The 27,655-nt window shown below is 39.5% G+C and overlaps 2 protein-coding genes across 8 annotated transcripts in view; one reads left to right on the top strand and one right to left on the bottom strand.

The window, feature by feature from the left end:
* LOC146489865 (hemicentin-1-like) overlaps nucleotides 1–17,547 on the top strand; it is a 73,102-nt gene extending 55,555 nt beyond the window's left edge. For 6 of the 7 annotated variants that reach the window (XM_085111383.1, XM_085111313.1, XM_085111597.1 and 3 more), the window contains 16 exons: nucleotides 339–665; nucleotides 1,236–1,565; nucleotides 2,312–2,641; nucleotides 3,062–3,391; nucleotides 3,941–4,270; nucleotides 5,490–5,813; nucleotides 6,592–6,894; nucleotides 7,432–7,752; nucleotides 8,677–9,000; nucleotides 9,493–9,831; nucleotides 10,306–10,626; nucleotides 11,170–11,526; nucleotides 14,008–14,036; nucleotides 14,415–14,591; nucleotides 15,313–15,460; nucleotides 16,588–17,547. In XM_085111383.1, coding sequence (XP_084967509.1) covers nucleotides 339–665; nucleotides 1,236–1,565; nucleotides 2,312–2,641; nucleotides 3,062–3,391; nucleotides 3,941–4,270; nucleotides 5,490–5,813; nucleotides 6,592–6,894; nucleotides 7,432–7,752; nucleotides 8,677–9,000; nucleotides 9,493–9,831; nucleotides 10,306–10,626; nucleotides 11,170–11,526; nucleotides 14,008–14,036; nucleotides 14,415–14,591; nucleotides 15,313–15,460; nucleotides 16,588–16,682 — 4,385 coding nt within the window. In that variant the 3' untranslated portion in view covers nucleotides 16,683–17,547. The remainder of the gene's footprint in view (nucleotides 1–338; nucleotides 666–1,235; nucleotides 1,566–2,311; nucleotides 2,642–3,061; nucleotides 3,392–3,940; nucleotides 4,271–5,489; nucleotides 5,814–6,591; nucleotides 6,895–7,431; nucleotides 7,753–8,676; nucleotides 9,001–9,492; nucleotides 9,832–10,305; nucleotides 10,627–11,169; nucleotides 11,527–14,007; nucleotides 14,037–14,414; nucleotides 14,592–15,312; nucleotides 15,461–16,587) is intronic. The other variant, XM_085111457.1, reaches the window with a different exon arrangement.
* Nucleotides 17,548–17,655: 108 nt separating this feature from the next.
* On the bottom strand, nucleotides 17,656–24,169 carry LOC146489864 (uncharacterized). Its single transcript, XM_085111146.1, has 2 exons — nucleotides 24,029–24,169; nucleotides 17,656–20,394 (listed from the first exon to the last, which is right to left on the bottom strand). The coding sequence occupies exons 1-2, from the start codon at nucleotides 24,064–24,066 to the stop codon at nucleotides 19,026–19,028; spliced, it is 1,407 nt and encodes a 468-aa protein (XP_084967272.1). The 5' UTR covers nucleotides 24,067–24,169; the 3' UTR covers nucleotides 17,656–19,025.
* Nucleotides 24,170–27,655: the final 3,486 nt, after the last annotated feature.

Below are 27,655 nucleotides of genomic sequence, written 5' to 3'. Positions count from 1 at the left end.
ATTATTGTACACTTTTTAAAGCTGTTAATAAAATGTTTGAACTCGACATTTGTATTGATTTACAACCTGTAAGAAAATTATTTTCATGGTGTTGGGGAACTTGCCAAATGTTAGGTATCGGTAGTTTTAATTCGGTATCTAACCATCTAATCTTCCAAAGAAATTTTTTCTTTGAGTTTTTACAAATAATTGGAGCAGATTCAAAACTTCGTTGAATTTCAAGATGACCTAATAATAAACAACCCTTATAGTTAAAAATGGGTGGCGATGTTCAAGTTACAATAAAATTTCTTGACAGCTATTACTAGAATTTTGGTAATATGACAAATGTTTTGCAGAGCCAGTCAAACCAGCAATCGATGTCCCGGAATCGGGAAAAGATATTCCTGTTGGTGATGGCAGTCCAGTGACCATGAGTGTTGGTGATAACGTATCAGCAGCTTCAAACACTACCATCACCATCAGGTGTCCAGTTAGTGGAGTACCAACACCGTCTGTTACCTGGACCAAAGATGGAGTAGGAATCGTTCTTGGAGCAGGTTATTCAGTCACTAACAACGTTTTGGTGATTGAACAAGCCGCTGTTGAGGACAGTGCAAGGTACACCTGTATCGCGCGGAGTGTAACTGGTACAGACAGTGCTTCTTCAAGAGTTCAAATTTTAGGTCAGTGTCAAAATGAAGATCCTTGGTTATAGAAACGAACCAGAAAGAAATTTGGTGGTAACTTACCTATTCATATATATTAAAATAACCTATGTTGAGATTGGTGAGAGATGGTAAATTTTAAGCTCGGTCATGAAAGGGGAAGATGTAAAATGTTCAGTATGTCATGAGCAGACTTGTGACCGTGTGACGCGTAAAAGTCTCGAATTTTCTGAGTAACCTCTTGCTCTTAACAATCTTTACTTACAAAATGTAAATTAAAAAAAAACCTCAGTCCCTGACGTGAATTGAACCAAGTCATCGTAGCTAAGTTGGCTTGGGTGCTGGTAGATCTAACACAGTGGTCTTGAATTCGAATCTCACCGAGAAAAAAGATTTTTCCTTTGAATTTCAATACCCCAATTTCCCTTTTAGGAGTTTTCCTTCACAACGCACATGACATTACACTTTACAATTTAATTTCTTATTTTCACATTTTCATTTCAAGCGTTACGTTACCTATAATGTACCTGTCTTATGTACTTTCAACATACCAGTCTGTTGTATTTCGTGGCCTTTTACCTTCCATAGAACCTTCAAAGCCCGTCGTGGAAACTTCTGACGAACCCAAGACAATAGAAGCTCAAGACCGAAGTCCCGTCACATTGACCATTGGCGACAACGTGACCGCACTCGCCAATACAAGCATTACCATCCAGTGTCCAACCAGCGGTGTACCAACACCAACAGTCACGTGGACAAAAGATGGCCAGGAAATCCCTAGTGGTGACAGGTACACAGTTCAGGATGATGGCTCATTGTTGATCAGTGAAGCTAATGAAGAAGATAATGCTCAATACACATGCACTGCAGACAGTGTTGCGGGGAAAGAGAGCGCATCAAGCACGGTTAAAGTCGTGGGTAAGTATTTGTGTGTACTAAGTGAGTTAATGAGCGAATGAACGATAGTGTGAACCTACGAAAGGGCGAACGTTTCAGCAAGTGTGCAAGGGAGGCAGTGAGTTTTGGAAGGAGTGTATGAGTTGAGAGATAGTGAGTAATGAATGAATGACCTATTGATGATTGACGAAGGAAAGAATGATTAATGTTAATAATAAAATGTTTAATGCTTATATTGCGGTTTTTACATCTAAATATGATCAAAAGCGCATCACAGTAATAAAATTATACATAATGATCTAATAATAATAAATAAATAACGACTATATAAGAATTGAAACCCTAACAATATTACATCATATCCATCTTATAAATACTTATAAAGAAAGGAAAAAGCTGGTAACCAAACTTCTATAACATACTACTGAACGCCTCTCTAAATGAATGATTGATGAAATCAAATTAAATGAATTTATAACCTTGCTTAAAGTTTACCTCTAATATTTTGCAGATATTTTTGAAAGACTATTTAACAATGTGCATTACATTATGTGTAACACAGCTGGGATTCTTTTTTTGTTTCCGTTCTTCAAAGACAACAACGTCAGCTCGAGACGACCTCAATGACCCATTAACTCATCTAACAACATAACATACACTTTATTAACGTGTCTTGTCGTTCTAGTTATAGTTAGCTAATTGGGGACACATGTAGGAGTACTTAAAAATAGTACTTTACCTCCCTTTGTTATATAAATGTTTCACAGAGCCGGTCAAACCGGTCATCGATGTTCCTAAACCTGGAAAAAAGATTCCCGTTGGTGATGGTAGTCCGGTGACTATGAACATCGGTGACAACGTGACAGCAGCTTCAAACACTACCATCACCATCAGGTGTCCAGTCAGTGGAGTACCAACACCATCTGTCACGTGGACGAAAGACGGAATAGAAATTACTCCTGGAGACAACATTTTCTTCACGAGTGAAAACTCTTTGGTCATAAAACAAGCAGAAGCTGACGATAACGCCAAGTACAATTGCGACGTTCAAGGTCTTACTGGTTCAGACAGCGCTTCGTCAACAGTCCAGATTGTAGGTCAGTATTTCTATGACATTCGTTGATTTCATTACCTCTAATTACAGTAGGACCAGGTGACAGCAATTCTCTTCCATGGAGCACCCTATTAAAGATTTGAGGAGTTTGGTAAGCTGTCAATGGTGAAGTCAAGTTTCGTTTACAAGTGATTCTTCTCTATCTCTTTTGTCGTGTTTATATTTATATTGCTGGAGAAGAGCACTTTAAGGCACCTTACTTTTAAAAAATTTGCCTTTCAGTGATCTGTCTCCATTCATTGCTGATTCTTATTCCATCTTTACAAAAACAACTAATCACTGGTTTGGGAGTGGGGGTGAGGGGTATGTTACGCTAGTGTCGTATTAACCGATTTTCATTGTACTTTTTGTTCGCTGTATATCATACCAGCATGTAGTATCTAAAGAGCTTCCATGTTTTCAGAACCTTCAAAGCCCATCGTAAAGGTTTCTGACGAGCCAAAGACGATAAAAGCCCACGACCGAAATCCGATAACCATGGCCATTGGTGATAACGTGACGGCACTTACCGATACAAACATTACCATCCAGTGTCCAACCAGCGGCGTACCAACACCAACTGTCACGTGGACAAAAGATGGCCAGGAAATTCCCCGTGGGGGCAGGTACACAGTTCAGGATGATGGGTCATTGTTGATCAGTGAAGCTGGTGAAGACGACAATGCTCGATACACGTGCACAGCAGACAGTGTTGCTGGAAAGGATAGCGCGTCAAGCACGGTGAAAGTAGTTGGTAAGCACTTTTTTGAGTGAGTGAATGGAAAGGATGAACGAACGAAAGCAACTACGAATGCACTATTAATGACTAAGGTGCATTCTGTACCGTAGTGTACTGTCACTACTGGCTCTATAATAAAACGAAACCTTTTCTTTCTTTGGTCAAACGTCCTATTCGAGTTGAAACAGCTATATAATATTCTCTATTTCTTTTATTTGCGAGCGTTTGTTTCTCGATATTTTGGAACAGGAAGTTTAGAGTTATTTTCTTCTTTCTATCACGGATGCTGTTGGTGGTGCGACGGTTTATAATTTTCAAAGGAAGATGCCCACGATTTAGACAAAACCAAAACCAAAACTCAGACTATGAAGGATACCTGTCTTTCTGTTTTTTGAGAAACCTCTGCTTTACGTGTTGCTTGTTGATCAACAACATTCACGCTTTCCGTTGGATGCCATGGACATTTTCATCTCAACTCAAAGTGGTGGCGTTGAAACCGTTAACATTATTGATTGCACGAGGTAATTGTGAGGATCACTAAAATGTTTTTTCCTTGTTTGTTAGGTTTGCAGAGGCCAAGAATTTTGGTGCCGCAGCCAGGACCTATATTGCCAATTGGAGATGGTCAGCCAGTCGTTGCTCCAGTTGGTAGTCAAATCACCGAGCTTGAGTATGTGAAAATCACTCTCACTTGCCCTACCGAAGGCATACCTCCTCCAAAAATCAGGTGGCGAAAAGACGGGGTGGATTTGGTACACGGCGAACGATATTTGATTGATGACAAAGGGTCTTTAACGATCCAAGAGGCGCTTATATGGGACTCTGGCAAGTTTACTTGTTCAGCTGAGAATGCAGCCGGTTTGGACGAAGTGACCTCGTCCGTAGACATTTTAGGTACGTCGATTCCCTGTAGTTTATTTAATGTTTAATAAAAATACACAGAAGTGAAAAGGCACAATGTAGATTCTACGTTAAGTCAAGATTACGCAGAAATTTCAGACTTCGAACCGTGCCATATTAGAGATATTTTTTGAAACGATATGCCTCACTGATCGGCAACTACGCTTAGCTGACAATGAAGAACGAGAGTGGGATAAGTCTGTGAGAGTATGTTAAATTTTCTTTACGGTTCGCTTGTACTCATATATCCACCTGGGTCCAATTAGGCTAAGCCAGAACTGGGATCAGCTTAATTAATTATTAATTGATTAATTAATTATCCAATTAATTAATCAATTAATCAATAGCCCTATAGTTTAATATACTTTATAGGCTCTGGGTAGAGAGAGACAGAGGATTTTAGTTTATTGTCTTACGATCACGATATAGTCACCTGTTATGAATTGCCAACCTTCTGATCTGCCTATCAGAAGTTTTATCGCTGATCACTACACCATAGCGCCCAAAAAATCAGTTATAACGAACACAGATTGATGCTTCACTTATACCCCAGTTGAATATGTAGAGGATATTACATGGCCGAGCGGAGATAAGAAATTTCTCTTCGAGTGTTGAAAAACATGAGTAAGAGAAATTTCGTATCTCCAAGCGGCCATGTAATGTTCTGTTTATTACATAAACACCAATGAAATACCAAACCGCTGCGAAAGGCGCGATTTATTATGTAACCATAGCAACGGTGATCTTTTCACGTGTGAAGATGACAAGTTATTGTCACGTGTGAAGATATAGTGTTTTCGAGCGAAAGCTTACCTGGTATTTCATTGGTGTTTATATAATAAATCGGTATATAAGGACAATATCGACACTACTACATTGGGAAATTAGTTTTAATACATTTCCCTTCCATCTGTTTAGGTAACGGGTATATTACGAATTCACAATATGACCAGCTGCCAGTTGGTTTGATAGCTCAGTCAGTAGAGCACCACACCGGTATCGCAGAGGTCATGGGTTCCAATCCCGTTCAAGCCTGATTTTGTTCAGGCTCTCTTTGTCACAGCTGCTTAAGTCGCGTAAATAACTGCGATAATCTCTTATTTATTCATTCTTTTATTTGTAGTTCAAATATATGAATTCCATTTATTTCACTTCCATCATTTTAGTCCGTCTAAAAAGAACAAAAGTAATCCAAATATTTTTAATGTTTTAGAACCTTTTGAGCCCAAGATCCTACCGCCAAAGGGATCGGTCACCTTAGATGAACACAGAAGCGTAACAGCAGATGTAGGGTCAACGATTAATGCGTTCAAAGGCGCTACGATTAAAATTACATGCGCAGTGCAGGGTGTGCCTAAACCCGAGGTGAGTTGGACCAAAGATGGAGAGGGGATTTTACTGGGCGAACGAGTGCGACTGAACTCTAACGGAACTCTTATTATCCGGGACTCTTTGGTTGAAGACAGTGGCAGGTACACATGCAAGGCAAAGAGTAGAGCTGGTCAGACCAGTGCATCATCTCCTTTGAATGTTGCAGGTACGATACACTGAATAGGTTGAAATTACCTGAAGCGAATAACAGCAAAACATTTTGAGGTCTCCATTCCATGACATCGACCTCAATACCTTTTGTTTTTGTTTTTTCATTTTTTTTTTGTTGTTGCTTTTTTTTGTTGTTGTTGTTTTCGCAAATTTTAGAATTCGCCAAATTGAGTGGCCCACAAAAATTGACTAAACCCCAAAGTTTTTAATCAAAAACGACCGTTTATGGTGAACAACCAGTTCAAGACCTACAATGAATTGTGGGGTGTAGGGTCATTCCAGTCATAAATTTTTGTTAGCAAGTGAGGAGTAACGTCTGTGGCTCTTGTTTTTAAAACTGAATTTTCTTGCGATAGTTTAATTGCGCCCAAATACAAAACCCTCGTCAAAATGGAAGTTACTAGTGTATAACTGAAGAAAGGTTTTCTATCAAAGGATACTGAATCTTTATTCGTGTTTAAGGTTTTATACTGACTGCTGGGGATTGCAACAAGCCAGTCTTTATTTCTCTAGCGTTTTGACTCGTACCAGCAAAACCAGATTAAAAATTTTTAGTCGTGAAGGGAAAGTAGTTAATAATATTGCAGTTTGGCTGCAATGTGATAAAGGCGAAAACTTGAAAAATTTATGAGACGACTCCTTTCTCCTTTCCTCGAGCTCTTTTGATTATATTAGAGATTATAACATCATAGAGAAGCTGTTTGGGTTTTTTCGCTTTTTTTCGCTTTGTTTAAATTGCAAACCGCCACAACAATGCATTCTCTCTCTATCAGACACTATGCGCCCGTTGATCGTATCGCAGACCGATCCTGTGGTTTGGTACAAAACGGACCCTCTAACAGCAACCATTGGATCTTCCATTCGAACTCTTCCTGGTATACAGTTGTCCCTCTCGTGCCCTACCACAGGGATACCGCCTCCAACATTATCCTGGAGAAAAGGAAATGAAACACTCGCTCAATCCGGAATGCTGCTGACTCTTGGTGCTGTGGACTCAGACAACGAAGGCCAGTACACATGCGTGGCCACAAATATTGCCGGCTTAGCCGAAGCTAGTTCTGATGTAACTCTTGAAGGTCCGTGTCATTATGTACTTTATTATGTAATTTGTTGCAAATTTAAGATTCCATCTGTTTAGTTCAAGGAAAATCTAACTGCTTGCTGATCAGTTTTGCTTTCCGTCAAGAAAAGTATCTCTAGGTCTTTTGTTACAGGTTGTTGTTGTTGTTGTTGTTTTTAATTACCACTATACCTGTCTCAAGTCATGTTACTAACTCTTCTTAGTTATGATTATTCTTAACGTTAAGTTCGACACCTGAGAGCTGATATTCTTGATGTAAGGCTCTTTTCAGAAAGAAAAAGAACTTTCTTTGAAGTGAAGTTCACCTTTTAAACTTCTCTGCATTACTAAGGGCTCTTCGACTTCGCAATCCTCTGTGTCTAAGTAATGGTAGGTGTTCATTTTCATGTATGATAGCGGCGGGAATGATATAACAATGCCTTGGTTTTGAGAAGTACCAAAACATTTCACGTACAGTTGACGGTAGAATACGGTTAATTAATCGAAGTATTTTGCACTGTTAGTAATCTCAAATACGGACACTGTGTTTCAGCTCCTACCCAGCCGTCTATAGAGCGGTCAGTAAAGGCGGTATCCTGGGACAAAGAGAGTCCTTTGACAGTTGCAGTTGGCAGTAGAGTGGACATCATGAATGGTTCATCACTGATACTAAAGTGTATATCCAGCGGTTTACCTCCGCCGGAACTGACGTGGACGCGTGGAATCGAGGATTTAATAGATGATGATAAGTATGACATCAGTAAACAGACGCTGACCATCAACAATGTCCAGTTCGAGGACTCAGATGAATACACGTGCACTGCTACTAATCAGGCAGGCCAAGATGCTGCTACTACTGAACTTGTTGTGAAAGGTGCGTCGCGTTATTGACATGCGATAAATATTAGTCTGGCGTAAATTTCCGAGATGTGGTGTTCTTACTGACCATTAACCATCGTTGTCATTTAAACATATTAAAGATTTAGTGCGTGAGTAGTACACCTACATGTGTCCCCAATTATTTTTTAACTATAGCTAGAATTAGCTAGCTAGGCCTCAATGGGATTCGAAGTCATGATCCTTGTAATACCGATGTAGTGCTCTACCAACTGAGCTATCACGCCAACCGAGAGCTCGTCATTTTGCTAGTTCGTATTATATTCGTGGAGGATGGATAAGTAAGGCGAACATCTTAAAAGTACCTTATGCACTTTAAGTGGACAGTTCATGCTACTAATTTACTTGTATTGTATTTACGTGTAGTTTTTTTGTTTGAGAGGCCTTCATTAGCTCAAACGACGTTATAAGATAAAAAAGAATAAACAGAGATTTAAGCTCAAGTACGAAAGGGAGAGCGAGAAGTGGAGCAAACCAAATATGGCAAAGGAGTGTAGGTCCCTTCGACGTGAAACTTTTATTTCCTGTATTATTTTCGTTCAAAATTCATTCTTTACTCCATCCGCAGTAAAATTACTAAGAAGTGGACACCGGAACTGGCCTTGACATTTTTCGTTGGATATGTGTAACACGACAGCAGAAATCAACAGAGGCAGATACTACAGTTTTACAGCACCCGATAAAGAAAAAAAACTATTTAATTTGAATTGTGGAGACCCGTGAATCGGCACCTTGGACAAAAGATTTCTGGTTGAGTGATAGACTCACAGCAATAACAGAGTACATTTGTGGAGCATAATTTTGTCAGAAAACACAGGACATTAGACAGAACATTTTAAGTTTTTAATGTAGCGAAGGGCGATTTGTTCATGATTTTCTGTCTTTGTGTCCTTTCACACAGGACCAGGAGGACCTGTCATTTTACCCGACAGGAGAGTGATAGTAGACGTGAACAGCAGTAAGCCTGTGTTTGCACCCGTTGGCGCCAACATTACAACTGTAGTTAATGCTACAGTCATCATGACATGCCCTAACAAGGGCTCACCAAAGCCTACAGTCACTTGGAGCCATCACCAGCGGTTCATAGTTCCTGGCAGAAGGTACTTCATGAATGAATCATCTTTGGTCATTCGTGGAGTGCGGCTACAGGACGAGGGCAGTTACCAATGTACGGCGTCCAATCCCTTTGGTCGTGATGTGGAATCACTGTCTCTTACTATAACAGGTAACTAAACAAAACACTAGATACATCTTGTACTTAGCTATTTTGGTCAAACAAAACTGTAAATTGATAATTATGCCCATCAAAAGTTATGAATCCTATGCATCTTAGTATAAGATTACCATAAGAATTCCAGAAATTTGTATAGGAAGACTTTCATCCAAGCCTTCAAACGATTAAAAGATTTGTTGTTGTTGTTGTTGTTCTTTGTTTCTTTGTTTGCTTTTTGTTTGTCAGTGAATTTTGCTTCCAACAAATTAACCCTTTTTATAAACAGCAGCAAGTTTAAGGCCAAGAATTCCGGTAAAATTTTCGTTCAACTTGTCATTCAACAAATGTTACGTTGTAAATTGCGATTCTTTGTTCTGCCTTGCAGAGAGTAGACGTTCTTTGCAGCTTCCAGAGAAACATTTGTTGCGCGACAAGTTCAAGGCAGATGTTATTCGTATTTTTTCCCTGTCAGGTTACTGTACATGTATTTTCTCCTCTTTTCAGTGCCACCACTAATTAGCAACCTCAAGGGAAGCTTTGAGATAACAGACATTAGAGATCTCATTTCCATAACAACCGGGGCCGTTGTCACTATTCCCAGAGGGGTTTCTGTAAGAATAAAGTGCCTAGCAACAGGAGTTCCGACGCCAACCATTACGTGGTACAGGCGGCTTCCAGGCATGAAAGAGCGACACCAAGTGGTTGTCAGTCATTCTTTGAAAGTCCTTTATGACGGTTCTCTCTCCATAACAAATTCCGCTATTAATGATGCTGCCTATTACATTTGTGTTGCCTCTAATGTCGCCGGAAAGGACGAAGGTTCAACTCTGTTGAATATTGGAAGTAAGGAAGTTTTGTATTTTGTTTTATGAAGTCTTCTGTGTCTTCAATTGTCCATGTTTATGTTTGAAATATAACGAAGGATGCATGACTTTCACAATGACTAACTGATAGTAGGGAAAGCTGACTGACTGACTGATGGTAGGGGAAGCAGACTGACTGACTAACTGACTGACTGACTGGCTGACAGGCAAAGGGATTGTCTGACTATTGAATGATTGATGGCTGACTGACTGACTGACTGACTGACTGACTGACTGACTGACTGACTGACTTACCGAGAGACCGAGCGACTGACTGATTGACTGACCGACTGGCTTGATTTGTCAGCTGGCTCAGTGACGTACTACCTGATTGACTAACTGATTGGTTGCCTCATGGACTGATTGATATTTACTTATCGGTTACCTCATTTTTCGATTCTTCCTGGACTTAAAAGTTTTCCTAGTTTCTTTATTCCCTTCACATTTATTTCAGCACCTCCAGAGATTCCTAGTCACTGGCGAGGAGTAAAATCTCGATTCAATATACCCGAACACGCCAGAAGAACGTCAACCGGCGCCGTGGCAGCGGTGGTCAGAGGAGCCAGCTTACTCCTAAAATGTGCTGCAGAAGGAACTCCTAAGCCCAAGATTGCGTGGGAAGTAGCTACTTTAAGCGAAAAACAGCGTCACAGTGTGTTAGATGACGGCACGTTGGTGGTACCAAGCGCCGAGCTAGAGGACGAAGGGAATTATACTTGCATTGCAAATAACTCATATGGAACACTCAGAAGAACCACAAGTGTCAGCATTTTGGGTAAGTTCAATCGCACGTAATAAAGATATTTTTGTTTAAACTGGTGTGCCTTTGGTATAGAAATCCGTAACAACGGCCACTACTGTTTATTTTATTGATTTATTTTTTATTATGTTGCTTTGGGGGAAAGGAACAATTTTAAAAGAGGCGCGGGGAGGGGCTTCTAACGAGGTGAGAAACGTTTGGTTTAGAGTGGTGGATGAAAGCCAAAGGGTGACCATTCAAATGTTAGCAACTGAGCAGTACTTTCCTGTTGTGCTCTTTATTATGCTGGACACGTCGGTTCAAAATGTTTAGTCTGTTGATGAATTCCTGAAGTGAAACGTCGTCAGCAGTACTTGCTTATGATTCTGTTTCTTTGACACCGTTTTGCAAAGTAAAATTTGCCATTTTGTAACTCTGATTTATAAAGGCTTCATGGATATGTCTCCTTGGCGATCTTTTTAGCGCCATGACACTTACATCCCTCATGGACGAAAATTCGCATAATTTGTGGTAATTTTAAGAAACGCAATGATTTTAGCCTTTGTTTATTTTTTGCAGTTCCTCCTGAAATCCTTGACCGTCAGTTGCGACACGTCTTCAACGAAAAACGAATCGAGGGTTATGCAATGGCTCATGCAGAGGTCAAAAGGAAAACGATTTCATCCCTCGCTGTTGAAAGAGGCTACAATCTAATATTGATCTGTACGGTTGTTGGAAAGCCCAGCCCTCACATCACATGGAGAAGGAACGAAGAGCTGATCAAGAATGACAGTAGACATTTGTTACTTCCGAATGGTGTTTTGTTAGTCCGTCAGGTTGAAACTAAGGAGACCGGGCAATACAAGTGTATTGCGAGTAACATTGTTGGGAAGGATGAAGGATCCGTAAGGCTTACTGTTAAAAATGAAGCTACCGGTGAGTATCGTTCATTATTCTATGATGTTATTGTTTTGTGAGATCTTCATGTGATAAACAGCTGAATGAATAGCATGACTGGAAATGAAATTTTGGGTTCGTACGATCTGATTGGCACTATTCCGGAATAAATAAACACATAATGATTACTAAAATTCTCCATTCTAAAACTTTTAATGCATTGTGAATTGTAATACATGGTATGGCGTGTTTATCTGCTGGGAGGTAGTCAAAACTGTTGTGAACGAGTGACAGCTCGAGACCATTCTATAGGACGATTTATACGAGACAACTTTGTCGCATGCGAGAAGCTTACGACAGGCCTACGACACGAATTGCTTCGTGTAAATCAAACCTACAACTCACTTACGACTGTCGTATACGTCACAAAAGATGTCGTAGGATTTTAAAGGGCGATTTAGACGGTACGATTTTGCCTACGATTTGTCGCATGCGACACGCTTACGCCATGCCTACAACACGAACCGCGTCATGTAAATCAACCTACAACATCCTTACGACAGACGCACACAACACGAAAAATGTCGTAGGATTTTAAAGGGCGATTTAGACGGTACGATTTTGCCTACGATTTGTCGCATGCGACACGCATACGCCATGCCTACAACACGAATCGCGTCGTGTAAATCAACCTACAACATCCTTACGACAGACGCACACAACACGAAAAATGTCGTAGGATTTTAAAGGGCGATTTAGACGGTACGATTTTCTCTTACGACTGTCGCATGCGATTTTTAGAGCGCGCGCTGCTTGCGTCATGTAAAAATCGTACACAACTCTCGTCACTCAACATTGCCTTTACCTACGATTGTCGTAGGATTTTAAAACATGTTTTAAAATCCTACGACATTTTTCGTGTTGTGTGCGTCTGTCGTAAGGATGTTGTAGGTTGATTTACACGACGCGATTCGTGTTGTAGGCATGGCGTAAGCGTGTCGCATGAGACAAATCGTAGGCAAAATCGTACCGTCTAAATCGCCCTTAAAACATGTTTTAAAATCCTACGACAATCGTAAGTAAAGGCAATGTTGAGTGGCGAGAGTTGTGTACGATTTTTACATGACGCAAGCAGCGCGCGCTCTAGAAATCGCTTGCGACAAATCGTAGGCAAAATCGTACCGTCTAAATTGCCCTTAAAACATGTTTTAAAATCCTACGACAATCGTAGGTAAAGGCAATGTTGAGTGGCGAGAGTTGTGTACGATTTTTGCATGACGCAAGCAGCGCGCGCTCTAGAAATCGCATGCGACAGTCGTAAGAGAAAATCGTACCGTCTAAATCGCCCTTAAAACATGTTTTAAAATCGTAGGTATAGGCAATGTTGAGTAACGAGAGTTGTGTGCGATTTTTTGCATGACGCGAGCAGCGCGCGACCCAGAAATCGTATGCGACAGTCGTAAGCAAAAGTTGTACCGTCTAAATCGGCCTTATTAAATCTTACACATGTTAGGCCGTATAGACTGAACTCAACATCATCAACATCATTCGAATTTGGTTTATGAATGATTGTGAATCTTTATTTACTAGAAAGTGTCATACAAGTGCAAATTCTAACGCTGTTCCAGCACTAATAAAGACTGTATGACACTAGCTGTAAAAGAGATATTAATGCAACGTCCATGGACGAAGTTATGTGGGGTAGTCAAACGAATTTAACATCTCCCAAATGTGCTGGATGAAACATGCTGGATACCTTTGGTCAACGTCTAGATGACGCTTTTTTTTATTGCGCGAGCGCGACTCAATTTACTAGTGGCCCGCAAATAAATCAACACTAACGTCTCCCCTTGCTCTATTCCAAGCAATATTATTATGCATAGAAGACATTGCAAAAGAAAGTGCTCATTTCAGATTTTATCTCCAAATTAATTTTCCACCGTAAAATAGACAAGTGAGCTCGGTGTAGTTGCGTTACCCCCCTCTATGGGGGACTTCGTTCAGCAATATTAAAATCATAGTGGCCAGGCAATTCCAGTATCACTTGAATTCAACAATGTTGGCCAGTGTCGAACCACATCGGTGGTGGATTCGTTTACGTTTGGCTGGACCATTATTCTGGAATAGGGACAGTCAAACGCTGCCGCATCCGTAAAATCATTCGTAAAGCACATAAAAAAGTGATTGTCAACTTGTTTTTCTCTTATAAGTCATTGTTTTGCTTTGTTTTGTATATTTTCTAACATTGCTACTTTTTATAGCTATTTAATAATTATTCCACGAGCGCGCGTTGGATATGAGATGATAGATAGCCAACGAGGCGCGAAGCGCCGAGTTGGCTATAATCATCTTCATATCCAACAAGCACAAGTGGAAAAATTGTTTTATTGAAAATAATCAAGAAATATTGCTAGATCTTGGCTCATATACCATGGCCGCTAAGCCAATCAAATCCCTGGATTTGCATTATACAATCTCTTCTCCTGCTGAAAGGCCTTTTTCGTTCTGTTTTTTTTCTAGGGCACTGGAAGACAACAGCCTGGAGCAATGTAAGTTTACATTCCTCGTTTAAATTTTAAAAAATACTATCCAGTTTAGTTTCCCCTTTAAATGACCGATACCGTACCGCGTTGATCACTCGCTCACCCTCGATTTGCTGCCAGGGAGACTAAAATAACCACCACACCCTCACCAATATAGCCAATGAAAATAACTTTCAAATAATGCATGAGGTAGGGAATTAAAGTCACATTTTTTGAAACGGACAATAAATTGTTGAAAACTTGAGGCACGTTAATTTAGTTAAAGTTTATTACTGTTCAAAAGGCAAAATTTACAACCGGAAATCAGCGCCCCAGACGCTTGTTTGAGGAAATAAAGTGTCTCAAATATTCTTATCGATTTCTTTCTGTTTACCTTCCTTTCAGTGCGGTAACTGTGTAACGCATCTTCGAGGCTGGCAGGAAAGACACATAAGTTGCATGGGTCCGGCGGGTAAGGCTGTTAGTGACCTGCATTGTGTACACAAGCATAGACCAATCAAACGCCGGCGTTGTACTCATAGAGATTGTCACGTGATTTGGCGGACAACTGCTTGGTCAGCGGTAAGTAAAGATTAAACCATCATTGTTGCGGCTGTCGCGCGCTAGTCGAGGCTAACGCCGAGGAGATTTATGTGGTGTGAAGTAGGTTTGTTTTAAAGCAAATTTGTACTAGGCAGGCTCGGCAAAAAATTCCGGTTTGGGATGGAAAAGACTTTGCTCTTTTTTTTTTCTAATTATTTGTTTTTTGTTGTTGTTGTTGTTGTTGTTGTTTGTTTGCTTTTCCTAATGTTGCTTTCTGCCCTCTTGATCTACTTTTGAGCGTCAAATGATACAGAAACCACATGCGCTGAGGTCGTAGCACTGCTGTGATACAATTCTTCGGTATCGCGGGAAATTAAAGTTTAACCTTTCGCTCAAGTTTTAGTCCCCCAAGAAGCACTGTCTTAAAATGGGAGACAGTAATAGGTCATTTCCGAGTTGCTGTGAACCTCACGATGAGAGCGAGGCTAAGTGCAAAACTTTTCATAATAAAATTAGTTTTGTTTGCATATGAATGAAAACTAATTTTCGTAACAAAAACTTTGCACTTAACCTCGCATTCATGATGAGGTTCAAAGCAACTCGGAAATGGTCTATTGTCTGCTTATTTGTCCTTTTTTGTTGTTGTTGTTTTTGTTGTTCAGTTGTCCAATTGTATGACGAAGTGAACTTACAAAATAACCATTTTAAAATCGCCTTTATAATCGCGCATTTACTTTTTCTTGTTTCGTTTCTTTGATAGTGTTCCCGTTCTTGCGGTCCACATGGAGTTAAGCTTCGTAATTTACAGTGTGTCTTTGCAAAAAGCTTGAAGCCGGCCAAAGGTCAGTGCGGATGGCTGAAACAACCGCCCTTGCAGGAGCCTTGTAACAGAAAGCCGTGTAGAAAAGGTAAGGCTTGCCCTTCGGCTTCCTGATATAACCCTTGGTAAACATACTAAATATCACACCCCGCTCTCGTCACTACTCGAGATACAATTATACAGGCTAATCCTATCAGAAGTCAGGTTGAATTCACTTTAACAAGTTATAGACATTATTCAAAAATGGCAGCAGTGGCTTTCGTTGTTTGACTCCACTGTTTTATCAAGAAATTAACAGTATCGTGTTGTGTTTTTGAAGAATCGTTGGAATTTGAGAGATTTCTATGAGAAATTTTACCCTGACAGTTATTATCTTTACAGCTTTTGAGGAAAATTAGTTTGTTGGCAAACAAGTCGTTAGGTAACAGAAAAAACTAAAACAAACAGAAAAGGTATCGAAGAACTTGAGTGGTTAGTTTTTTGAAGGTATGTATAGTTATGGTGCAACAAATTTACCCGCTTTCTGTGGGGAAAATTTTTCTGTACCCCCATCTCCCTACTGTTCTTGATGGAAATAAGTTGTTGTACCTTGTCACCAAATCATGTGTTCCTATACCACGTACTTATTGTAGCCATATCTTTTCCCCAGTTCATCTCTGCGTAAGGTGTAAAAGGAGAATTTTTGTTCATACACCTTGATCTTTCATTGTCTTTGTTTCACCTCAAACTGTCACTAAAACCTTAGCGATGCATGCCGTGAACGCTGCTTTAAAACAGGATGGCCAAAAGCTTCCATTAACGGTGTAAACCAGGATTTTACATAGCTTTGCAACTACTGAAAGCTAGAGCACTTGGAAACAGTGCGGAAAACCAGAGCGCATGCGGGTTGAAACTCTCCTCCCTTGCAATTTCAAAATCACGGACGAAGTAATGAATTTTTTCACTCGCTTTGAGTTCAGTTTGAGAGCGCTCTCCTGAGCTCAAAGTGCGCATCCTGTTCGAAATTTTTAAAAGTTGAAAAGTTCAGTTCCTTTGAAATCAGGGACTATTGCGGACGGTAATCGAACATTGTTCTCCGTAACGTTTCAGGCATTGTTCCATACTCTTCGTATCATACCTCACACAACTAAAGTCTCTCTAAGTTTCGTTTACAGACTACACCGGCTACATCACAAATAACGCAAACTGAAAGTTTTTCCTTCTTTTTGTTTTCAGAGAACTGCGTCGACGAAGTTAAATACTGCCAGAGAGTCAAACAAATTGGAATGTGCCCTGTATATTCCCGTTGGTGTTGTAATACGTGCCGCTAAAAGACATGCTGAATAATTACCTGAACTTTGAAAGAAATATGCTGAATAATTACCTGAAATTTGCAAAAATAAATATTCTATTTATTTAACAGAACACATAGGGTGCGCTTTTGGGAGATATTTCCTCGTATTCAAAAATAACCGTAGCCCAATATTCTGCGGATTTCCGTTTTCTTAAATGCGAGCCAAAGAAGTCGCTCTTTATACCAACCCTCTTTCGAGGTTTTTCAATTCTTTTCCGAATACTTGAAATATTAATCCCAAAAGAATAGCACCGCTAGAGAAATTTTTTATATTTTTGTGTCTACTTCACTTGGAATTTTTAGCTTTACTGTGGACACAAAGCTGTTAAGGCTGAGAAGACGATTGAAAATACAAGGAGATAATACTTTTAGAAACAAATTGTTCCAGTTTACGTTAGAGTATTCTGTATTAAAGTCTGTTTTACTCTAATTTTAAAGATAGCTGGTCTACATTCACTGAAGAAATTTATTGATAGACGAAAGCCATCAACAAAGAAACAGGCCTCGGGAAAGTGATTTCAAACAATCTCTGCTAAAAAAAACTTTAATATTTCGATCTATTTATCTAAACAAACTGGAAAAAGTAATAAAAATAAGAATAGGAATTTAAACTGGTCTTCGAAATCCTCTTATAAAACACTCACTTATAGGCCAATCAATTATAGATCAATAGGCCAATTTCAATCAAACCAAGGCAATTCAAGTTCAAATTAGAGTATACAGTCAAATACAATGTACCTGCGGTTAATGTTAATGTTGACCAGTTAAAATAATTAGTTATGGACACACATTTATCTGCCTAAGAAAATACAAGTAATAAAACTGTACAAGCTTAAACTGTCTTTGACTTAATGTTTTTTTTGCCACTTTGGAAGGCTTTGATGGTTTATAGCCCCCCCCCCCCCCCCCAAAAAAAAAAAAAAAAAAAAAAAAAAGATTACACAGAAACATACATTCAAAATACTTTTAATGGTACAAAACCCATTTTTCTTACAGTGCAAGCAGAAATAACGAAAATAAACTCAGTCCGATTTCAAGAACTCCCAAAACATTTCAGCTGAATAGTTTTGAACAGTGTTTCCTTTTTATAGAGGTGTCCGGGACGCACGAAAGGATAATATCTATATTTGTTAATTAGACGTTTTGGCGGGTAGTATCGCTGTATATCTATACCCATTGTTTTTACATTGACAAACTCGCAGGACGAGTCAAAATACAAACAACGGATAAAAAATATACAGCCATACTACACACCAATACATCTAAAGAAAGAGATCAGTTATTTAAACTTAAGCTTTTCTGATAAGTTGGTAAGAAAGCTATATGGAAAAACTGAAACAAGGTGAGCGCGCGCGCGCGTTAGAAAACCGGTTTTGTACTGTACGAATAACCTCCAAACCGGTTTTTTGCAGCAAAAATAACTATTTTTCCGAATATCACGTCATATTTGTACTCGTTTCGAGCGTCATTCGAATAGCACTAAGTGCAGCTGGATAATAGGAACCTCAAGAACCACAACGGCAACATCTACAAAAACGTCACTGACAAATTATGTGATTTTATATTCTTTGAAATTCTTCGAGATTTTTCCAATTTAAATAGTTCAACTTGTACAGTGTGACCGAACTATCTTGGAACTGAACTGGTGGCAGTGACGTTCAAGTTAAAAAATAAAATGAAAAATTTACCTTCGTGTGTTGATGTTCTCCATAAACCTTTGGAATTGGTCATTTCATGTTGTTGTTAAGAAGAAGACAAAGAAATTGACCAAAATTCATAACACACCTGCAGAGCGATCGTTTTGCTCATAAATCCTATTGTTCTTTGACGTTCTCATGACGTCGACGTCGTCGATTTTAAGGTCCTTAATAAGTGTTGTTATACATGTACGCCCGCTAAATACTATATCCCCTAACGTATTTTTGCAGTCATGAAAAGTTGTACTGTGCGACACTGAAAAATAACAATGTCAAATAACCTTAAAAAATAACCTTGTCATACATTTTGTGCAGTTTTGACCGAAACGTAACAAAATTCCGATGACATCACCCCTTGAGTCATTACTGAAAATAGTTGTCTCATGATTTCTGAAATAACAGACAAGTTAGAGGCTCACCATATATGATAAAAGCTCGACGATATAAAATAAATTAGGTAAAAATCCGACAAATTCATATCTATAACTAAATGATGGATATAACGATTAGATTCTGAAACATTTTTAAAACGCACAACAATTCCCTGGCAAAATGTATGATTTGTTTGAAAGCTCGCAACTCGATGGAAAACATAATTAATCTCTTTCTCGCTCATGCTTTCGTTACGCGACTGCAATGTCAGTGCTGCGTGAATTTTCAGCAATGGAAAAGATTTTATGTCCGGTTTCAGTCTCGTGATCAAACGTAAACGTTCCTTTGCCTTTCATCAAAGCGTCCGACGGACAGTTGATTCGGGGCCATGTATAGTCATCATCGTACACCGTATCCTTGGCAATTCCCTCGGACGTCTTGAACAGCGTGCTCCGGTCACGGAACATCTTGGGGGGTACTACGTTAAATCTCTTGTACTTATCCAAAAATTCAGACTTCTCGACGCTCTTCTCCTGAACCGGAGGGAAGATTTCATTCCTGATCCCTGGACCCTTTGAGTGCACAACAGGCTCGTAGGACCATCTGAAGCTAAGGCCGTAGTTTGTCTTGTCATCAAGTGCGTCTTCTCGTCCAAAACGCAGCTTGGTGCGCGGTCTAGCGGTCTTGGCTGGTACAGCTTTCTTTCCGAAATGCGCGTAATCCATGTGGGTGGTCTGACAGTCCATGGCGCCATCCGGTACTTTGTATTTCTCAGGTTCGGGCTGCTTGCGTGGCGATACCTCCCAACTCTTGTAATCCTCATTCTTCGTTGTCTTCTGCTGCATGGGCTCATCGGTTTTGAACAGATCGCTTTTAGGATTAAAAATGGGAGCCTTTGGCGCGCCGCGTAAATCCACAAAATCTTCCTTGAAAACCGAGTTGCTGTTGAACGGTTCTTCGGGCGGCACGCGTTCTTCCAGTTTCCGCTGGTATCGCGGCGGTATCTCCTTGTTCCTAAAGTCCGCCCTGTAGTTGGTGCTGGATGACACAGGACCTTCGTATCTGATCTTGTCGGGCTGCCGCGCAGTTGGGCGTGGCGGCTGGTTGAACCTTTGGTAGTCCTGTCGATGGATAGACGTCTCCCTAAATGGATCTTCAGGAGGTGCGTAGGAGTCATTGCGCGTGACACGGTGAACCTGCGGAATCCAGCCTTTGTAATCGTCGTGCGAAATGGATTTGTACACAACCTTGGCTGAGGGAGCACGCATAGTCTCCCCGCGGATGTACGGAGGGATTTTAGCGGGTATGGTTCGCACTCCACGGTAATGATCTCGGTGTTCTGATACAGTTTCAAACGGGTTTGGGTTAGGCAAGTATTTTTCTGCTTCCTTCTTCTTCGGAGGTCTGACCTCAAATGGTACAAAGTCCAGCCTCTGGGTCGTGTCTTTATCTATATCTCCTTGGTTGTGAAGAAGGTCGTTTGGACGGCGGAATGGTCCCCTGGTTCGTTTGCCCGGTTGGTAGCTTGTTTTGTACTCAGAGTTCACGTGACACCGACCCTGATTGGACTTGTTGATAATCCGGTTTGGACTTGAACCCTCGTGTGGACAACGATGGCGTCTGTGGAATTTAACAAAAAAATTATACCTAAATTCTACAACCAACGAAACAAAACCACATTTGGTTTTGTTTATAAATGGATAGCATTGGTTAGACAACGAACACGAGTGATCTATGGGATAAAGTTTTCCGAGAATAACTACAGCAGCAAGCGCCGCAGAATAGTAGGCTCGATTAGCAGCCGCCTAAATATCTGGAATAGGTGGTTTGCAACCAATCTCTGGAGATCCAAAAAGACAACGGTAGGGCGGCCATGTTGGATGGCAAAACAAAAGGTTCTGTCATCCAACATGGCTGCCACACCATTGTCTTTTGGATCTCTAGCGATTGATTGCAAACACCTATAGGGTTATGCCGACAAAAAATTTCATATTTTGCAGATTCTATTTTTGAGCACATTTTGATTTCGTCAGAATCACGTTGGCATTTTGTTTTGTTTACTGCTTCGATGTTGTTGAATGGGAATGCTATCGATTCGAGTTTTAATGTGTTCTGTGCAGCTGGTTCATTTGTTAAAGATAACCTCGAGCCAATAAAAGAACTGCGAACTGTGAATAACTGAGATTTGCTTACTTTTGGGACGACTAAATTTCCGTGGGAGAAGGGAGTGACACCAGCACTTGGTTTCAGACGCTTGCATACCACAACGAACGAGATTGATTCATGCACCAGCACGGAAGGTAAAGCATTGATAAATAAGGCAACGAGAATTCGTCCTTTCCATGGTTTAAGGTCATTTCCTTTTGCGTTTACGGTGGGTCGGTCAGAGTAGAAAGAGTTGACAAAAAAAAGGAGCCAACATCAACTAGAAACGACAGTTTTGGTCACAAAACCAAGATGGGTTACAAAACGAACCATGTTGTGCTCCCATCTGTATTCCTATAAAACGCATTCGTGCTAAATGTACTCAGATTCCGTACTAAACTGCGCTTTGAGCAAAAATCCGACGTTTGCGCCTTGGTGACCGTCACTACCTTTCAGCTGATGTTGGAAAGCTTAACAGCACTATCAGTGCTATTTCTTTTAATCGCCCAAATTTAAGTCGCTCAGATAATGTAAACAACAACAACAAAAAAAGTACACGGTCTAGGCGGCGTGATTTACTGTTAGCTACGCTAGCGCATGTGCAATTACGTTTTTGCCTATTTACAACCGGATACTGTAACAAACCAAATAACAATCTCTATTGAAGAATAAATGTACTAAATTAAGAAAGCTGAACTCAAGCAAGGCTAATGGAGTGCATGGAATTCACACGCATGCGCTCCTGGTGGTCACGTGAGCACCCAAATACTCCCTAAATTAATTTCACAAAGTAATAAATTGCTGCTAATTATTGTTGTTGTCTTTTATCGTTTTGGGGATAAAATAGGGCATAAGTAACTTTCCTCTGTTGGTTTTTGGCATAAAAAAAGAAAAGGTATTTCGCCTATTGATAATTTACTGTAATAAAATATCCGGGTAACATAACACTAATGTCAATATTTCGTTTTAATACACTCTGGTTTTTTTTTATCAGAACCTTTTTTATAAGAACGTCGAGGCTGAGATTAACCAAAATTTTAAGAACGTATTAAGAACATTCCTCAGGCTGAGAGTTGGTTAAGAACGTTTTTATTTTGCCAATCTGTCAGTATAAAATCAAGGTAACAAATGTAAATTAACCAAAATACTTAAGGTAACCCTATACCTTCAGAGGTGTCTCGCGTCCAAGCGATGTAGCGCGTCCGGTTAAACTGTAGCTACCTGAACCCTTATATCAAATTAAAGCTTATAGAGCTGGCTATCAAAATAAACCAAGAATTTTGAAATAAAATGAATTGCCGAATTTTTAGCGCTGTTTTCTCGAACCAATTTTTCACTTGGTGGAGCCACTTCAAAGAGCTAAAACTCAAAAGGAAATTGTTCGTTTGCCTTCAAATTTGCCGGACAGTAGCTAGCTTAAGATATAAACAACAAAAACGTGTCTGCGAATTTTTTCTTACGACAGCGATTTTTGTACGATTACTCCACATTTTTTCCATCCTATTTCGAAAATGCTCTATAACTTTTCATTGCGGTTGAATATGGCAAAACGCAGACACGTTTTTTTAGCGCTTTGGGTCCGGAAACTGAGGAGCGAATTAAATTGACGAAAAACAAAATTCGCTTTGACTTGTAGCTTTAAAAAGGTGATTCGGACGCTCGCATTTAGAGGTCGTGAAAAATTAGACAATTCATTTTATTTCAAAATTCTTGGTATAGTTTAATAGCCAGCTCTATAAGCTTTAATTCGTTATAGGGGTTTAGGTATCTACAGTTTAAACTGGACGCGCTACATCGCTTAAACGCGAGACAACTCTGAAGGTATAGGGTATTACCTTAAGGGCATGTTTTGTATTTAACATTAACAATGGTGATACACATCTCGGTTTGTCATAATCGGCAGTTCTTGGTACCATACTTCAGCAGGCAATGCACTTTGATAGGTTTCCTAGTCGCGCCGCATTGATTTAGTGTATACCATGTAATTTAAGAACATCTTAAGTTTTCAGCCTCAAATCGCAAAAAAAAAACTATAAGAACGTTCAGTCTCAGCTCCAAAATTAGTCGTATTTGATATTCCTTGTTGGCCTCATCCCCGTTTTAAACAGAGAAAGGCAAAAGGAAGAAGAAAGAAAAAATAAGGAAGATTCCATTTAACATGGCACATCAACTCTATTTGCGTTCATAATTTCCCCACTGCATCATATCAAACATAACAATGTAAATTTTGGCATGGAATAAAGAAATATAACATTTTTAATCTTACGTCAACTTTTGTTTGACATTTATAGATAACTCTTCTCGGGAAAAGTTACGAAAATTATTGTACATGAAAAAAATTACTGCTTAAAACCTTTGTTTCAAATAAAACGGGTACATGACTGTACTTTTAACACGGTTCTAGCAAGAAATTAACATAATCAAATTTCACGCAACCAAACATCAAAGTGAATATTTTAAAAGAATAGGTTTAGTTAACGTTCTCAATGCGAAAATTCAGTGATTCGTGTCTTGAAACGGAAAAATATCAGACAGTATCAACTGCATGAACGGGCAATAAAAGCTTAGCGACAAACGATTCTCGGATACCAACATGAACACTTCCGAAATCGAATACTAAACACGTAGATAATTAGAAGCATAGCGCTGAGTTGTCATTCGTGTGCAATTCGCGGCGATAAAGTTTTAATTTATCAAACAAGCGCTTTCGCAATTGAACCAAATTGAATAAGATTAAGAGGAAATGTTGCAGTGGCATTTTAGTGATTGTTTCTTTTCCTAAACGGGGATCGGTAACGGATAAAGTGGTTACCGAAAAGAATAAAGACGAGTTCTGTGAACACGCATCTGCCATTCCATGAAACACAAAGATCAACGGCACTTGAATGGGTTTCCAACCTCTTGTTGTCGATTAAAGTATAAAAGGCGTAATACTCACAAAACAATTTGTTATCTCACAGCAAAGCATGCTTCCTAAAGAAGGAAAACTTCAAGATTGCACCGAGTTTTTCGCGATCGTAACGTCGCCATCGCATCGATAGCAGTGGAATTTGAGAACACTCGGATTCTCTGGGTATTCTACTAATCACTTTAGAAATCAAAGACTTACCCGCAAGTGCAGATCTGACAAATACACTTTTTCGTCATCTTAAACGTTTTCCTAGCTATTCTTCACGTAGAAAGCAGTTTCATAGTTCAAGATGCAGTCCATTTATGACCAACACAAGAAGTTGTGATATACAAACCCGACTTCGTTTAGTTGCTATGGTGATTGACTGCAGATTATACTCTCAAGGGATTTGTCACGCCGGCTACACTTCTGCCTTTTGTTTTGTCTGATTTGCGCCCGAAATTTATCAAACATATGAATCAAACTTCAGCGGTTGAATATTATTGTATTGAACTTGTGTTTTTCTGATTTACCTTCGTTCTCAAAAATATTCTGTCAGTCACAATAAAAAATTGACGTACTTGGGTCATACAAGTTCCTGGCTATATCTGAATACGCTGTACCTCGTTTTCTATCGCTCACCCGATAAGTTTCAAAGCTAACCACATAACCTAATTCATTGCCTGTTCCTTCGATTCGGGTTTCCTCGAAGGAAAATACTTTTAACTAAGTTAGCGAACACGCCATGAGTGAAGTCTTGCTGTAAACAAGCAGCCACACTCTAGGTAACGTGCCGATACCAATGTGATTACCGAGTGCCAGATGTGTTCGTTTTAACGTGGATTCGTTATAAAGGACATAAAGAAAACCCCGTTAAAACGAATTTGTGGGAAAACTACGAAAATTTTCGGTATTTTATTTTATTTTATTTTTTTTTTTCATAACAGTGAAGAAAAAGACCTGTTTTTAGTTGCACTGCAAACAACTGCCTTTTTTTCAAAAACTGTTTTCCTGCTAGGACAGGTGCATTCCTTTCAGACCTTGCTAATATCAGTCCAAACTGATCGCTGTCAGAGGGTTGATAGCAGGAAGTTAAGTCAAGAAGGTTTTTCTGAATGCCCCAATGACCAGATTGACAGAATCGTCAAGTTGTCGTCTCCAAAATTATATTGCCAACTGTCAGTGTTATCCCAAAAACGTTTAACATCACAAACATTTTAACATCGACACTCCCAAACCCTACAAAGATCGCCACGGAAAACGTCCAGGTACCGTGAACCATCCTAAATCCGTTTTCACTTATTACTTGAGCGGTTTCCAATTGACTCGTATAACCAAAGCCACAGTAATTACTCTGGCCAATCGCAACAAATGTAAACAACAAAACGAGCCAATCAGAATTCGAAACAAAAATGTGCAACTGGCCGATGGCGCCTAACGTGGGAAAACGCGTGCTGTGAAAACATGGTATGGTTTTGGTTTGGATTCCCATTGGTTGAGAACTGAGTGGCGCGAGTTTTGTTAACCAATCACAGCGCGTAGTAATGCAAAACCAAACCAAACGCGAAATCTGATTACTTTTGACACTCAATTGAAAACCGCTCTTACTGCAAGAAATTACAATCTGATGCAAATTGATGTCCCAAATAAAATATTACGTCAATGAGTTAAACCAGCTGGGCGAGAAGTTCCAATATAACTGAAATTAATTGCAGTGACAAAGAAGGTAGTGGTTTTATGAGTGGGTTCACTTTGCAGGACAATATACATCTTGGATGATTCCAGTACAACTGCGACACAAGCGCTATATCATTGTTTGAATCAAATTACTTACCCCATGCAGTGTTTAGAAAGTGCCCTAGTGACACTGTAGTGACCAATTCTGATGCCAAATTCGAATTGTCGATTCTCCCTCCTAGATAGGACACGTTCTGTAAACATTTGTTTTGAGATTTTAGTGCGTTCCTAGAAGCAATATCTTTTATTCTGTATACAATAGTGAGCTTGCCAAAATGACAGTTTCAAGAGATTCATGTGATGCGGATAGCTCATTAATTGAAGAGAAATTTTTTTTCTTAGGAAATGTGTTAGATCACTTAGGGTTTCTGCTCAGTTCTCGATGTTTTTGAAAGGGTAAAGACAACCTCGTTCCCAAGGTCGTGGGAGGGGAACAGGAGAGACCCTGGGAACGAATTTGGAGATTTCTATTTGAACGAGGTTGGAAAACAAGACAAAACCCACTCGGGCTAAGGATACACAATTATGAAAATGAAACTCCAAAATGCGAGCAATCAAGTGAATTAAAGTCGAGAGCAAGTTCTTTCCGGTGCGATACTCAATTGGTGTTGTGTTGTACTAGGTGGTTGCAACTTTTAAGTTAGACTGTTCACAGTACCCTATTTTTCCGTGGGATTTTCGAGACTCGTACGCTTTTATCGAATTCGAACTGCCGCCATCTTGGTTTGTAAAAGCGAGCGCAACCTGGGGATAAGGTCTAAACTAACGAGAAGGGCCATAGTCAGCAGCTGCTTGAGCCCGACTAGAGTCTAACGGCCTCTTAGTACGAGCCCGGTAAGCAAGCTTTCCCAGTCAGCGGGACGAAGTTTGTCTTTGTTCATCATGATGGGAAATTTCCGCCTGGTTATCGAGATGAAAAAGAGGCGATCCTTCAATACAATACAATATTTATTTTGCCATATACACAACATTAACAGATGGGAAAAAAATGAAGAAACTTGATATAAGAAAATAAATGGCGAGAAAACCTGAAAGAAACCACGAGGCTTATAACAAGTCAGGCTTCCTCACTTAAAACAACTAATCTTATATTAGAATTACAATATGGACTTATGGTAATTAACTTTGACCGCGCACACGTACACACACACGCACACACACATATTAAGTAAGTTAGTTAAGAATTACAGCCTTACAGAAGTTAATACCTATAGAAAGAAGAAATTCTTTAAGCTTTCTTTTAAAAGAAGCGGAGGAGGGAGAACTAGTTATGTCAGAATTTAGCGAATTATAAAAGTTTGGACCTTGAAAGTAATTTGAAAACTTCCTGGAGTTCGTTCTGCACAGTGGTAAGCGGAAGGACTGAGCATTCCTAGTATTGTAATTATGGATTTGACTATTCAGTAAAAAAAAGTTATTGAATTTGGAAGGGAGTGTAGAGTTCTTGAAGGAGAACATAAAAATACCTAATTGAAACGAATGGATATCATGAAATTTTAAGAGTTTAAGTTGCTTAAAGATAGGGCCAGTATGGGCAATGTATGTGGAATTGCTTACTATTCTTAACGCACGTTTCTGTAAGGTTACAATTCTTTGAAGGTTTGACTTATAGGTACCAGCCCAAGCTAAATTGCAATAATATAAATATGGAAGGATCATAGAATTGTACAAAGTACGAAGGGAGTGAGTAGAGAGAAAAAAACCTAGATTTATGAATAATACCTATAGATTTGGATAATTTATTTGCTGTTAAGGTTATATGAGATTTCCAGGTCAAATTGTCATCTGATAAAACACCCAAAAACATGGTCTCAGAAACACGAAGGATAGGCTGCTCACTTATGAAAACTTGAAATTCAAAGGATTGCTTCTTTTGCCAAGGCTTGAATACAATAAAATTAGTCTTGGCTAAATTCAAGGAGAGCCGGTTTGCTGCAAACCAGGTTGACAATTTGTTTAATTCTCTATTTAATGTGTTAATTAGGTAAACAGGTTCATTATGGGAGATAAATAGGTTTGTATCATCAGTAAACAAGATTGCATCAAGCAGGGAAGCATTGTTCAAATCATTAACGTACAGGATAAAAAATAAGGGACCAAGAATAGAAC

The sequence above is a fragment of the Pavona decussata genome, unplaced genomic scaffold (assembly GCF_977016875.1).
Source record: "Pavona decussata unplaced genomic scaffold, jaPavDecu1.1 SCAFFOLD_2, whole genome shotgun sequence".
NCBI classification, from domain to species: domain Eukaryota; kingdom Metazoa; phylum Cnidaria; class Anthozoa; order Scleractinia; family Agariciidae; genus Pavona; species Pavona decussata.
This window is presented reverse-complemented; position numbering and strand designations above follow the sequence as displayed.